This window comes from Euleptes europaea, chromosome 4 (assembly GCF_029931775.1).
Source record: "Euleptes europaea isolate rEulEur1 chromosome 4, rEulEur1.hap1, whole genome shotgun sequence".
Classification (NCBI taxonomy): Eukaryota; Metazoa; Chordata; class Lepidosauria; order Squamata; family Sphaerodactylidae; genus Euleptes; species Euleptes europaea.
In genome coordinates, this window is record NC_079315.1 from 88450512 (window position 1) to 88464885 (window position 14374).

At 41.2% G+C, this 14374-nt stretch overlaps 1 protein-coding gene and 1 pseudogene across 1 annotated transcript in view; one reads left to right on the forward strand and one right to left on the reverse strand.

The window, feature by feature from the left end:
* The first annotated feature begins 710 nt into the window (after window positions 1-710).
* The window catches only part of ARHGEF28 (Rho guanine nucleotide exchange factor 28), a 138475-nt gene continuing 124811 nt past the window's right edge, over window positions 711-14374 (forward strand). Inside the window, exons 1-3 of the mRNA XM_056849020.1 lie at window positions 711-899; window positions 2631-2772; window positions 3852-4145. Coding sequence (XP_056704998.1) covers window positions 711-899; window positions 2631-2772; window positions 3852-4145 — 625 coding nt within the window. The remainder of the gene's footprint in view (window positions 900-2630; window positions 2773-3851; window positions 4146-14374) is intronic.
* LOC130477217 (U6 spliceosomal RNA) lies at window positions 7945-8044 on the reverse strand (annotated as a pseudogene).

A 14374-nucleotide genomic window follows, 5' to 3' on the forward strand; every position in this document is an offset into this window, starting at 1 on the left:
TTTCAGTTTTCCCACTGATATATGATTTGAGTACCTCTGGTTGATGTGGTAAATATTGGGATGTCTTAAGTGGTATTGTGGGATTTACTCTATGAACTCTCACTAAAAAAAATGGTAGCATATTATTTTCCTGCTGGTGGTTTTAGTTCTGCAGTTTTTATCATTGTAATTATCCCTTCTGTGGATTTTATTGTTGTTACCTGTCTTGGTTTAGCTGTATGGAGGAAAGGCAGGCTTATAAATCTTTAAAATAAATAAAACAGATCCTCTCCCCACCCCCCAAATCATCTTGCTCACTAGGTAAACCAGCAGTGTGCCACCACGGGGAGCCATTTTGAAATGTACTGCCTAAAATGTTCTCTCCTGGAATACGTTAGTGGGGGTGGGTGAAAGTTCCTTGGTTCAATTTAGAGTGGACTTAAGTAACATGAGCTGTATTTTTCTCAGCCTATTTTAAAACTTGGAAACTCTGTTGTGCTCCTAATGACATCAGGAATGTGATGGGTCTTGAATGTCTCCTTCACAAGAGGCCCTTACCTCTCTTCAAGGCCTCCATTCTTTTTATGTGTCTTGAATGGGGAAACAGCAATGTTCTAGAGTCAAGATGTTTCCAGGGTGTCTGGCATTGCTGCAGGATACTTAAGCACAGTGTTTTTTTGTAAACAAAAAGGTGCTGGCACTTACCTGCCAGATGAGTAGTGCATCCGGTCATGCCCCCGACAGACAGCGGGCTCCTCCGTAACCCCGGTCCATCAGCCACCCACCTCCTTCTTGGATTTCCTGAAGTGCTTCGGCAATGTTATCTTCTGCGCAGGCGCCATAAAGTGTTTCATGTTCAGCCCAGGGATCAGAGCTGGGAGTATGCAACAGTCTGGGTGGTGGCAGCGGCACATGCCGGAGTGAGGGAGTGTGCTCCCATGTGTGTATGTGAGTGAGTGTGCTTGCCTTCCTGCTTGCACGAGCGCAGGTGAACACTTGCATGTGTGTGTGTCTCTCTCTCCCATGTGCTGAACATACTCAGCCAAGGTTAAGGTCTGCCAGGGGCCGGGCGTGGCCAGTCTCTTTGCTGAGGCCTGGACCGATTACTTAGGAGCTGTGGTTTGGCCCCTCCTGTCTGACAATTGCTTGGAGCCACAGGTTGGCCCACCCTGTTCTTTCCTAGGCTATTCATCCCTGCATTGTGCCTGCTGATGGTGTCACTGGATTCAACAGAGTATATCGGCTGCCCTGTTCTCTGCCAGCCCACCTGCTGCCTTCTCTGCCACCCTCTGGACTGTGACCGTGATATCTGCCAGCCAAAAAGGTTCTGGTCATTGTGACTAGTTTGGTCTTAAACATTACAAGATTGGGCCTCCTAAAACACAATCAATACTGATATATGCCTACATTAGGGCTGCCAACCTCCAGGTAGTAGCTGGAGATCTCCTGCTATTACAACTGATCTCCAACTGACAGAGACTAGTTCACCTGGAGAAAATGGCCGCTTTGTCCATTGTACTCTATGGCGTTGAAGCCCCTCCCCTCCCCAAACTCCACCCTCCTCAGGCTCCGCCCCAAATACCTCCTGCCAGTGGCAAAGAGGGACTTGGCAACCCTAGCCTCTCTTTTATCCTGTGAGGGCCGGAGTGCAAAGCGATCTTTTGCCTCAGCAAGTGGCCAGCACCAGCAAACTTTCACCTGAAATAATGGGCTGACTTTCTCACCTCACGGAGCTAGGCTGGATGTGTTATGAGAGACATTTTGAACTGTGACAGACTTGTCACCTCTTTATGCAATTTTGTTTTCTATAGCAGGCTGTTTCGGTCATGTAGGGACAGCTCTGTCTGAAGTAACTGTAGTAACCAGGAACACTAGTGGAGTCAGCTGCTGTTGCTCGTTTAAGGAAGCAGAGCTCAGTCTAAATTTCCTCCCTCAAACATGCCAGATGTTGTTGTTTTCTGACTTAAATCCTTTTACTGTTCTCTTTTGAAGGTGTTGCATGAAAGGCTTGCCTTGGCTTGTTACTTTCAATTGCTTAGAAAAAGTGTGGGTTGGTACCTGTTAGAACTAGCATAAATTCAGAAGTATTAATATAGACATGGCAAGCGCTTTGATTTGGTTAACAAAACATCTAAAGTTTGGAATAAATAAGTCTAATATGTTTGCTATAAAAGGGTACTAATGTAGAAGGATCATTGCTAGTTATGCTAGAGGCTAGATTAATCATTGCTTAATTGTTTGTGTGTGGCTGATATTTTAAAATCCTGCTTTCAACCCCAGTTATAGGAGTTAATGAAATCTGGGGTAAAATTGCTGAAGCATCGTGGGCACGATCTTGCTGGAGTTAAGCATAGAAGTCCCGTTAATTTTGATGGGAGAATTTTAAGCATGTGCTTTCAATGGGAGAGATTTAAGTATCTGCTTACTGTAATTCTCCCACCAATATTGGTAGGACTTTAGAGGGCTTAACTTTGGGTCTGTCCCATGTGTATTACAATCTTATAAGTATTGCCTTTAATTTAGAGTGAAAGTCATTATCTGTGTTTCTTGATGGAGCTTGGAAAAAAACCTAGAATTAACTATACTGCATGACTGTACATATCTAGCTAGAGCTGACTATATCTACATATAGATATGTGTTCATATTCCAGGGACAACTCACTGTATATGGAAAATTTTACACAATTCGCTTGGAGGATGCTGAATTTTACTTTGTTTACGATGGTTCAACACAGAGACATGTGGTTTTTGCCAAGCGTGTTGCTGATGACACCCTTCAATCTATTATTCCAGGTGAGTGTTATTATTTATTATTATTTTAATGATTAATATTTACCTCTTTTATACCCTGCCTTTCGCCCCGAATGGGGGATCCCAAAGTGCCTGACATAATTCTCTTCTCCCCCACTTTATCCTCACAACAACCCTGTGAGATAGGCTAGGCTGCAAATGTGTGACTTAGTGAGCTTCCATGGCAGAGTGGAGATTTGAGCCTGGGTCTTCCAGATCCTAATCTGACACAAAACTACAATAGCTCTCAGTTCTGTCACATAGTTGTGTCATCTTGTTAGAGAGGGGTTTCATTTTGAGGAGAGAGGGCTGCCTGGCACATGGCCGGTGCCGGGAAGAGAGGTATTGGAGGGTTTCTGAAAATGTTTAAATAAAAATGGGGAGCTGAGTTGCTACATTTTGAGAACTGCAGACTTTTACCATTCCAACCAGCAAAGGCACATAGGGCAAAGCAGTGAAGAGAAAGCCCTTTCCTGCCCTGATGAGTGGCAGCCTCTCTATTATGGGTGCTTTCACACATGCCGAATAATTCACTTTCAATCCACTTTGAATGCATTTTGCTGCTGAATTTTACTCTGTGAAACAGCAAAATCCACTTGCAAATGATTGTTAAAGTGCATTGAAAGAGCATTATTCAGTATGTGTGAAAGTGCCCTATGTGTGTAATTCATCTCTGTGTACTTTCTTTCACGTTGCCCATGTCCTTTCAAGTGCATTGTTGCTGTCTTCAAGGATTGGCATTTTTTAAGAGAAGTTGGAATGGTAAAAGCAGTATTGTGTTACATCTATTTTAAAAAAAAATTTGGATGGAAATTTGGTAGGATTTGAATTATGGAACTAGTTTATATCTTTTATAACTCTGTAAAAAAAAAAGCCAGAATGGTATGCCCCATGCCCATTCCAGTGCTTATGTGTGCTGGACTGTAAAGTTACAGCTCTGTCCTTAGAGTATCTGAACAAAAGGGAAGCAAACGTTATTTAAAAGTATTCTTTCAGTGAGTAGAAAAAGATACTGCAACCTGGAAATATGTTAGCTTAAATGTGTACTGTGCTAATGTCTCACCATTTATGTATTTATTCAGCTCATGGAGAAGAAGAAGATGTTTCCGTGTGTGTGGTCATGTACACAAAAGAAGGCGGGCCTGAGACTCTGGGCTACTCATCTGTTACTTATAAGCAGAACACAGCTTCTGAGGTAGCGCGTTTTCTGAGGAACCAAGCTGGTTGCCTCACTCCCTCTAGTTACTGCACACTTCTCAGCAGGGCTGGCTTAATGGCTGAAGATTTTCAATCACTGGATCATGACATTACGCTAGCAATGGCTCACAAAGAGATTCCACCTGCTTGGAACGTCACTGGAAATTGTTCACAAGATGGTATGCGATTCTCTGTTTTTCTCCTTGATTTTGCCTGTTTATAGTTCGTGTAATTAAACTATATTAAATTATAAAGGAGTCCAGATAGACTTTAAAGACTAACAAGATTTATTCCAGAATAAGCTTTTATGAGTCGGAGCTCACGTCATCAGAGGCACAACTGTACGTCCGTTAGGCAGATGCATTTAAAGCTACAAACAACCGAACAGGGGAGATATTGCAAAAGGAGAACAGTTTAAAACAAGATCCAATTAAAAAAGATTAATAAATCTCTCAAAAGTCGGTGAGGATCACTCCTAATTGCTGACAGATAGGTAAAATAAGACTCACATAAAATCTAATACAGGAGAATACAAACCGAGACAAGGTAGATCCAATGTGAAAAGTACCAAGAACATATCGAGGTTTTCCAAATAGGTACTGTTAATGTGTGCAACCCACCACTTTGTTTCCTTGTGGGACTTGGGGCATTTTTGTGATATCTATTTATTTACAAATATGCTCGGTGAACGTGAAGGAGGAAACCAGGCAGACAGTGCTTGTCTGTAAAGCATTATCAGCTCTCTGAAAGTAAAACCGCATGTCCTTGGAGGCCCCAAGTTTGCTTCTACCAGCCAGCTGCAAAACTTTGTTCTTCTCCCTTGTTGGCTACATTCCAACTCCAAATGGGTTTTCTCTTTAGCTCCCAATTGGGCTTGTGGTGTATGCAGTACCTAGTGGCCCCTAGCCATTATGGCTTGTTAAAGAAACCTTTTTGTGCCATTAGCAGCTTATGAGAAGCTGGATTCGCCTGGCTCTAAAGTCATCCACTATCAATGCCAGGCTGCAAAACAATTTTTGTAACAAACAAAAAATATGTTTGTTCCTTCAAATTATATATTACTGGAGTGGTGTGGAAACCACTTTTTTGTAGCTGGATTCTCTACCAGTTAGGTAAATTACTTGGTTCCTTCTCCCAGCAGCATCCCTGAAGTCTGAATCTGCCCTCAGAAATTAATGATTAAAAATTGCTATATTTTACATTGCTGCTATTATGTGAGATTTATCTCACAGATAAGAAAATACAGACCTTTAGTTGTTCCCATATGTGTGTCACAAAAACATCATAATAGTTGCTGCAGTTCAGTTTTTGCTTCCCCATTGTTTTCTTAGTCGGTATAGCTCAGCTTGTGATACTAACAGCCACCCTAAGGAGGGTTACACCCTTCTAAGTTGCTTGGAGACAATGGGTTTAGAAGAGTGTCATTCCTTTGGATGGCACTGTAACAGTCATCAGCAGCTTGTGAAAACTTTGGCCCTTGCAACAAAATGAAATTAGTGGAAATAAAATGACTCCACCCTGTTTCCAAGCAAATGAAGCCTTTTGCTCAGAAATTGTTGTTACAGAAACAAAAGAAGACATCCGCTGACATGAAACAGTTAAAGGAACGTTGCTGTACAGGAATTTTAGTTGACTAACAGCTTATTTACCACAATACCACTAACAATAATATGCCAGTGATTGTTTTAACCCTATTAGCTATGATTTGCATTGAATCATGTTATAACAAAGGTAGGGAATATGATTAAAGAGCTATGCATTGTTTAAACTGAGAATGTTTAAATTCATTTTAGAGGAAGCAGAATTTTAAATGCTCAAAATGACATTGGCACATGTTATGAAGGCTAATCACATGCATAAAATCAAGGCATCTCAGTGCATACCTATTTAAGCCCTCGAACACCTGCAGTACTCAAAACAAAAGATCTAAGTCTGGTTAAGCTTGGTGCATTGTAAACATGCAATTGGGATTGTCTGGCAAGCATGTCCTTCATTTTAAGGATTAGTAGCCTTCGTTTCAATATCATGATCCTCCAGCTGGCTTACAAATTGTGCTCGCAGAGCATCCTTTCCCTTAAGTCTGCAATTTAGCCAAAGAGAGAAATGGTTTAGATGCCCAGTCATGAAGAGTCATGAAAAGATGGTGTGGGACTTAATGCATGAGAAAGCAAGTTTGGATTCAAGCACCTGAGGAATACTGGACCATTAGTTTGATGACAGAAGGATACCAGCCTTCTGAGGGTCATTGCAGGCCTCTAGACAAAGGCTCCCCTTTACACCACCAAGACCCAACACAAGCATTAAATGGAAACATGAGTTGCTGTTAGCATTGATAATAACATTAAAGAGGAATGCACAGGCTTCATTCATTTGTGATTTGCCCATTGCTTGTTGCAAAAGGCTATGGTACAACCCCCCCCCAGCATTTAAAATGGCAGCCAGCTAACTCAGGCCCATGTGCCTGAATTAGGGTTGCCAGGTTGCTTGGATTGGCAGGCAATTGCCCGCCAAGCCATTGGCTGGCTCAGGAGCAGAGATAGCGTGGCTGCTCCAGTGGGATTACCTCACTTCCAGTTTACATCCGGAAGTGCCGCATTGCGACGAAAGCCAGGAGCCTAGTGGTAAACTCATTTGGTCTGGAAAAGAAAGAGGGAGTATCCAGTCCCATTGAATTTTCCCAGAATAGGGAATGTCAAGGGGTACTGATGGTTGTTAGCAAGTTTGGGCACCAGTTGAGGTTCAGAATGACCAGGGACATAAGAACATAAGAAAGGCCATGCTGGATCAGACCAAGGTCCATCAAGTCCAGCAGTCTGTTCTCACAGTGGCCAGCCAGGTGCCTCTAGGAAGCCCACAAACAAGACAACTGCAGCAGCTTTATCCGTCCTGTGTTCCAAAGCACCTAATATAATAGGCATGCTCCTCTGATCCTGGAGAGAATAGGTATGCATCATGACTAGTATCCATTTTTACTAGTAGCCATGAATAGCCCTTTTCTTGAACATATCCACTCCCCTCTTAAGGCCTTCCAAGTTGGCAGCCATCACTACATCCTGGGGCAGGGAGTTCCACGATTTACCTATGCGTTGTGTGAAGAAATACTTCCTTTTATCAGTTTGGAACCACTGAGCCGAATGCTCCCTTTACATGCACTCGTTCTGATTTGGCTTTCTTTTAAAGTCATCTGGTCTACCCTGTTATAGTGGACTCTGGGACTGCGCATGTCCTCACTCAACAGTTGATCTTTTTAGCTCTTTTCGTGAAACACCAGATGCTGCCTACAGGTTTTGCTGCAATGCAAGTAAAAGAGACATAAAGTGCACCAATAGCAACTTTTTAAAGGCAGTTGTGAAAAGCAGGTATTAGATCAATTGTGTTTTTTGTTTTTGTTTTAGATGCCTGCTGTCTTATCAGGTGCCCTGTACGGGAGACTTAGCTGTGCTGAGTTGTGGGTTCTGTTAAAATGTAGCAAGGATGTTGTATGGATTAGCAGGCAATTCGTTAAGGAACTAAGATACTTCTAGAGTTCTGTGATTTCTTGTTTATATCACCTGACAGAGTGGGTTGAGTCCAATCAGTGGCCGTTTGTGCCTGGTAATTAGCAACGCGTTCCAGGCTGAAGTGCCCCACATATTTTTTTGATTTCTTCACACTGAGCCGTCATTCCAGCCTTCGCTGCGAAGCCCGGCGCATACCTGCTTTGCATTTCTTAAGAGCCCCTTTAATGCGACCTTTTGTATTTGCTCCGCCCCTGCATCGAAGCGTTTACTGAAGAACCATGAGAAATCACAGCCATGACTTAGCTATGCAAGCGAACGTTGCTAATGGCTATGCAAATGAAGAAGCAGGCGAGTGGGGGTGGTGGAATTTGTTTGACTTTCTCCTCTTGCATCGGGACCATGAAGAGTCATTTTAAAGGGCGATTTAAAAAAGCAGCTTTGAGCGAGTATCAAAATTGACCCTGCATAAAATGGCCAGTGGCTGTTGAATTGTGTGATGAATTTGTGTGTCATCCTTGCGCAGGGGCTGTTCTTCTCTGTATCATTCCAGTTTGAGTATATATGCTGCTGAATTGTGTGACCAGTGCTGGCACGTGGGGCCTTCTATACGTGTGCCTCTTAAAAGAGTTTACCGTGTGAATCAGAGTTGCTTTTGAATTAATATTATTTGGATGACTTCTACTGATTGTTAATTAAATAGGCATGTTTGCTATTTCCTCCATTCTCAAAAGATGACTGATGGTTTAAAAGGGTTTGGAATATTTAGAAAGTGCAACAAAATTTGATTTAGCCAAACCTTAATGTATATTAAAATTCATTATAGCTTGTAACTAAGAAAGTAAATAGGAAGTACTGAATTAATTTTCTACCAGAAACTGAATGGACTTCCTGTTTTCATTAATGTAATGTCATAGTTCTTTCTAATTATAGCTGGCTACTGGGGAATTAGAGACTATTGCAATTATAATAAGATTTTGTCAGGCAGTTCTAGTTTCTGCATCATTTCATATTTAGTTTGCTTCATATTTAATTACTATCAGTAGTTCTTAATGTAATAATGCCTAATGAATCTTAATTTTCAAATTTGTGTCTTTCCTACTAAATCTTCCTGGAGGTGAGATTACAGTAAATATAAAATTGGCAGCTTGCTGCTAGCATTTTAACTGATGCATGTAACACCGCTGATCAATGAACGCTGAAAGAATTCCCCCCTCTCAGTCTCTGTTGCCTGTCTTTCTCCCATTGTAAAATCCTAACCCTCAGTTCCACTCTTTCCCACTTCCTCCTAACTCCAGATGTGTGTGTGTGTTAAGTGCCATCAAGTCGCCTCCGACTCATGGTGACCCTATGAATCAATGTCCTCCATAACAGCCTTGCTCAGATTTTGCAAACTGAGGGCTGTAGCTTCCTTTATAGAGTCAATCCATCTCTTTTTGGGTCTTCCTCGTTTCCTGCTACCTTCAACTTTTCCTTTCATGATTGTCTTTTCCAGTGACTTTTGTCTTCTCAGAATGTGACCAAAATACGATAGCCTCAGTTTAGTCATTTTAGCTTCTAGGGCCAGTTCAGGCTTAATTTGATCTCTAACCCACTGATTTGTTTTTTTGGCAGTGCACGGTATCCATAACACTCTCCTCCAACACCACATTTCAAAGGCATCTACTTTCTTCCTATCAACTTTCTTCAGCTTTTACACCCATACATAGTAATAGGGAATTCAATGGCATGAATTAACTTGATCTTGGTTGCCAGTGATACATCCTTACACTTAAGAATCTTTTCTAGCTCCTTCATGGCTGCCCTTCCCAGTCTCAATCTCCTTCTGATTTCTTGGCTGCAGTCTCCCTTTTGGTTGATGTTGGAGCCAAGGAACAGAAAGCCTTGAACAATTTCCTCATTGTCAACCTTAAAGCTGAGTAATTCTCCTGTAGTAATTACTTTTGTCTTCTCCAGATACCATTCCCCATAATACTAACTCTCGACTTTGCTCTCCTCCCTTCCCCATCCTAATGGGGCTACTCTTACCGGTGGAGGTTGCTCCATGTGCGCAAGACTGATGTGGGTAATTTCGGCCAGTTTCGTCTTATTGCTGCAGCCTCCTGTGCACATGGCTCTGGAGAGCCCATGACCCTTAACAGCAGCCTATGGGAGTGCCTGCTGAGGGATTTGCAGAGGGAAGGGAAAGATGGCCAACAAAACGCTTAAGTGAACTTGCTCTAGTCATGGGAGGATTTGCTTCAACCCAAAATCTTTTCAACAGGACTCTTCTATTTCTGCTCTCTAATGTGTTCGTTACAAGGCTTCTACTACAAGCACAATGAAGTCTGTAAAGCATAGGAGAACATGAGAAGCAAAACTTTTAGTCACTTGAGTTAACATGAGAGACTAAAAAGGTGACATGCTAGGAATATGTCATCCCATCTAACCATGATGTGGTGACTTATTCTGAAGTGGAAGTAAAAAACAAAAAAAGCTGTACAAGTAGAGGATGGGACTGCATGAGCATGTTGGGTCCAAGAGCTGGAGATGGGGGGGGGGTGTCACTTAATATTTGTTCACCTTTCTTAAAATATTATACCAGCTCTGCATTTTTCTGCTACTCCTCTGACCAAGTCATGCATAGTGAAATCTATAGTTTTAATTTTTTTTTTCACTTTTACAAGAATTCTGAGGATGCTATCTTTAGGTCAGATGGTCACAAAATATGGCATCCAGACTTATTATGACGATCAGGTCAGCTATCAAGGTGTATGATAAACCTACCATTTTTATGGCCTTCTGCAGTTTATTGAGGATCTGGAAGGCCGTGATATAGGGCTGCCATGCTAGCTTTAAATGCAAGTCCACAGGGGGAATCCGGTGAGAACTATGTGTTTGTTTGTGGTTTATACTTATGATATTGCCCAGCTTTAGTTGGTCATCAAAGGTCAGAATTAAGTATATTGGTTCACTAAGAGAAGGTGTTGTCGAGTTTTCTTTAGTTCCAATTATGACTATGCAAAATAGGTTATTTTTGGCCTAAAATGGTGTTTTTAAGGTGATTTATTTTGCTGTGTAATATATTGTAAAGGGGCAATATATTCTAAATGGGTTGTTTTGTTTTTGTAAGCCACCCTTTAGGACTCATCATGGTCAAAATCTGTTTAGAAATTATTTTAATTAGGCAATCTGCAGCTGCAATTAACTATGTAAGTTGTTTCAAGAAATGGATGTTCCAGGAAGAAGGAACAAATGTCGTACGTTCACTGCTTTGGCTACTTAGTTACGATTTGTATGCTGCAAAGATTCAGTTTCATAAAGGTCACGCTGCTTGTAGCGGGTTGCATTTTCTTTTTCTCTTTGCCTCTTCTTGGCAAACATGTCTTATATAATTTCCTATGGGTAACGGTTCATCTGTTGCAGCAGAATAAAAAAGAAATCCAGTGGCACTTAAAGACTAATAAAATTTATTCCAGTATAAGCTTCTGTGAGTCAGAGTTTAAGTCACCCCTTACAGATGTTAATTTCCTCAGCTGTACTTCTCTGCCTTCCTGTATTATCTGCTTATCTAATTTTATCCTGCGCTAGGTTTGAGGCTTTGCCTATCTAACAACAGTTGGGAGAGTGTTACACACATGCTGAGTGTACTGATTAGTCTGTGGATTGATTCTTGTTTTAAACCAACCTCCCTTGGTAACATTCCCCCTCTTCTGTTGTGTATATAATGGATGATGGATTTGTACGGCAATGCATCCGATGAACTGAGTTTGGACTCTCAAAAGCATATGATGGAATCCATTTCGTAGTCTTTACTCCCCTTTCATGTCACTTCTCAAACATAAATACACCATTTTTCATGCTGTTGCTTTTGCAAACTTTCCAAAATTTGGGCTCCAGTGCTGGCATGCAAAATTGTGATTTGTCTTTTGGCAAGCAATTGGGATTACTTCTTTGGTATGAGCAAGAGAGCCAAAAACAAGTAATCCCACCTTTAGGCACAAGTTTACCCTGATACATTTTTTAATTAATGTCAGTGTCCCTGGGATTAAGAGATTTGAACTATTGTTCAAATTACAGTGTGTTATTGAATAAAAAAGCTTATCGGCACAATAGTAGGAAGATGAGGATGCCTGGAAGAGCTGGAGGCTCCTGGCCTGTTGTAATGTCTTGTCTTCCCTCCAAGACACAAAACTAGATTTTCTCAGCTTCCTTCCTGGAAATGAACGAGCTGCCTCATCCAGGGATATCTTAGTTATTTCTGTGAGAGAAATATTTGTTTTTAATTCTGTCGGTCAGGGAAATGCTTCAGGTGGAAGGAAGAACAGGAAGATTTATGTAATGGGTTAAACAGACTGGTTTATAGCTCAGATATTATCATTCCAACTGTGTATTTTGGCTCCAGCCTTGAGGAATAGTGCAAAACAAGGTCTAGCTACTAAATCTCTGCTTGGCTGCCCAGTGCCTTGTACCATCTCCAGCCTCTATAATAAGAGATGGCCAGTTTATTTTTTTTACAAGACAATTTGATGAAAAACAGTTTTTTTAAAAAAGGGGGGGAATCTTTCCCAGTTTTCAAAAAATGATTTTTGTTTTTAAAATGTTAATTTACCAGCAGCTCTCCTTGCTTCCCATTTTCTTTTCATTATCTAGTCAATTCTAATACCCTACAGATTTAGGTTTCTTTTTCTCTCTTTTGGGGTATCTTAATGCTCCCATGTCACCCATTTGGGCTGCTTTTGGGTTGCTGGTTCTCATACTATGGCAGAGACCTCCCGTCAGTAACAGTGACTCCCTTTGCTTCCCACTACTGTGTCAGCTGGTGAGTGAAAAATAAGGTCAATAATCACCGTGAACCCAATGGCATTACATCACTTCTAGAGAAAACCCTGAAGTGACATCATTCTTCTTTAGGAATTGCCATGGTAATTCCTAGATTCCTAGAGAATCCAAGAGTGGCATGGCATCACTTCTGGTTTCCCCCTGGAAGTGATGCAACACCGTTGCACTGATGGTGCCCCCCATACCCCCCCAGCAGTGACATGTTAATTAGCATTGCTCTGATGCCACAATATTACTTCTGGTACAAACCCAGAAGTGATGTCATTGTGTCGCGCCAACACTCTAGGATTTCCCAAAATGATGTGGTTTTACCATAGGGCTCTGGTGGAATCCTAGAGCATCTCTCAATGCAATGATGTCACCACCAGTTCTGCACTGGAAGTGATGTCGCAGCATCAGAGCAATGATGATTTCCTGCCCTTTTTCCCCAGCATTGGCTGGGAATAGAGGTTGTGGGCAACCTATTCATCAGCAAGGGAGATTAACAAAACCTCAAATACCCAGATCACACTGTGCATCCTGCTTGGCCTCTCGTATAAATATATGAAGGTACCTTATACTGAGTCAAACCATTGGTTCCCCAGCTCTGTTCTGTCCACTCTGACCAAAGTTGTCCAATCCACTTCTGAAGCTATCAAAGATAGTAGCCATCACCACATTCCATATTACTCAGTTCCATGAGTTAGTCACACATTGTATGAGGACGTATTTTGGGAAAGGGAGAAAACGTTCTGTCTGCATTCTTTGTCTTTGTGTGCACAGAGGCTATGTGTGAACAAATTATATGCATGTAGATTCTATGTGTCAAGCTGATCAGAGACTCTACATTTTGGTGGAGATGATGGAGGTCAGGGACGAGGATATTATTGGGTGGTAGCCATTTCGGGAAAAGGTTCTCTAGCAGGTATATGGCTAGAATGACAAAAATATGGAAATAAAAAATGTAATCTAATTCAGCTGTGTTGTGTTAACTTGGAAGTTTTTTTTTTTAAAAAAAAATATATGCAACCATCTTATTTATCCTGATTACCCATAAACCTGGGTGTGTGTTCTGATTGGCTGGAATCTCAGGAATGATTGATGTTTTATATTATATTCACAAAGTATGCAACACAAATCCTGTATGCAGGATTCAGTCTTGCTCAACTTGGATTTTTATTTGGCTTGATTTACAATGGCATGACACACTTTGAAAGTCCATGGCATAATGCCAGGGCAACAGTGTTTTTGAGTGGTCAGTGTGGATCAGAGTATAAATTGCTCTTTCATTTTCCACCTATTGTCTTTCTAACCTCTGATTGTATTACGCTTGGCACATGACTATTGTGAAGTTGGCAAGATCAGTTTGCAAGACCCCCTTTTTATGAGGTAGCATTTGCTTTCTAGCTAAACACAAGAAAAACAAAGGTACATATAAATACATCTAAATGTTGATATAAATATTTTGCTTATATTAGTTGAGAAATTGTCCCCACAATAAAGTTAGGGACACATTAAAACCTTATATTTGTCTCCTGGGAAGTACAGAATGTGTTTGCAGTCACAATTAAAACCAATATTTTACCCTGCACCTAATTTTGAGTTTGATTTTGTATTTGCCATGCTAATCACTTTAGTCCTGCAAAGATATGTATAAATATCTGAATGGTCCGGTGGTAAAAGCACTAGGAGAATGATTCTAAACAGGTCTACCTAGAATCCTACTTGGGTCTATTAGGTGAGGCTTATTTCCAAGGAAGTGTTCTTCGAATTGTACTGTGGGACAGAGTTTAGGCTGCAATCCTGACATTTACTTGATCTACAGAAATACTGGGGTGAGCTCCCATTGGCTATTTCTCATGTGATCTGTTGTGTGCAAATTGAATGTTTTTATATATTCAAATACATTTAGGTCATTTTTTCTCCACAAAAATGTGGAGTCAGGGTGTTTTACAAATTGTGTAACATCTAGGGTTGCCAACTCCAAGTTGGGAAATTCCTGAAGATTTAGGGGTGGAGCCGGGGGAGGGATCTCAGCAGGATATAATATCATAGACTCCACCATCCAAAGCAGTCATTTTCTCCAGTGGAACTGATCTCTTTAGTCTGGA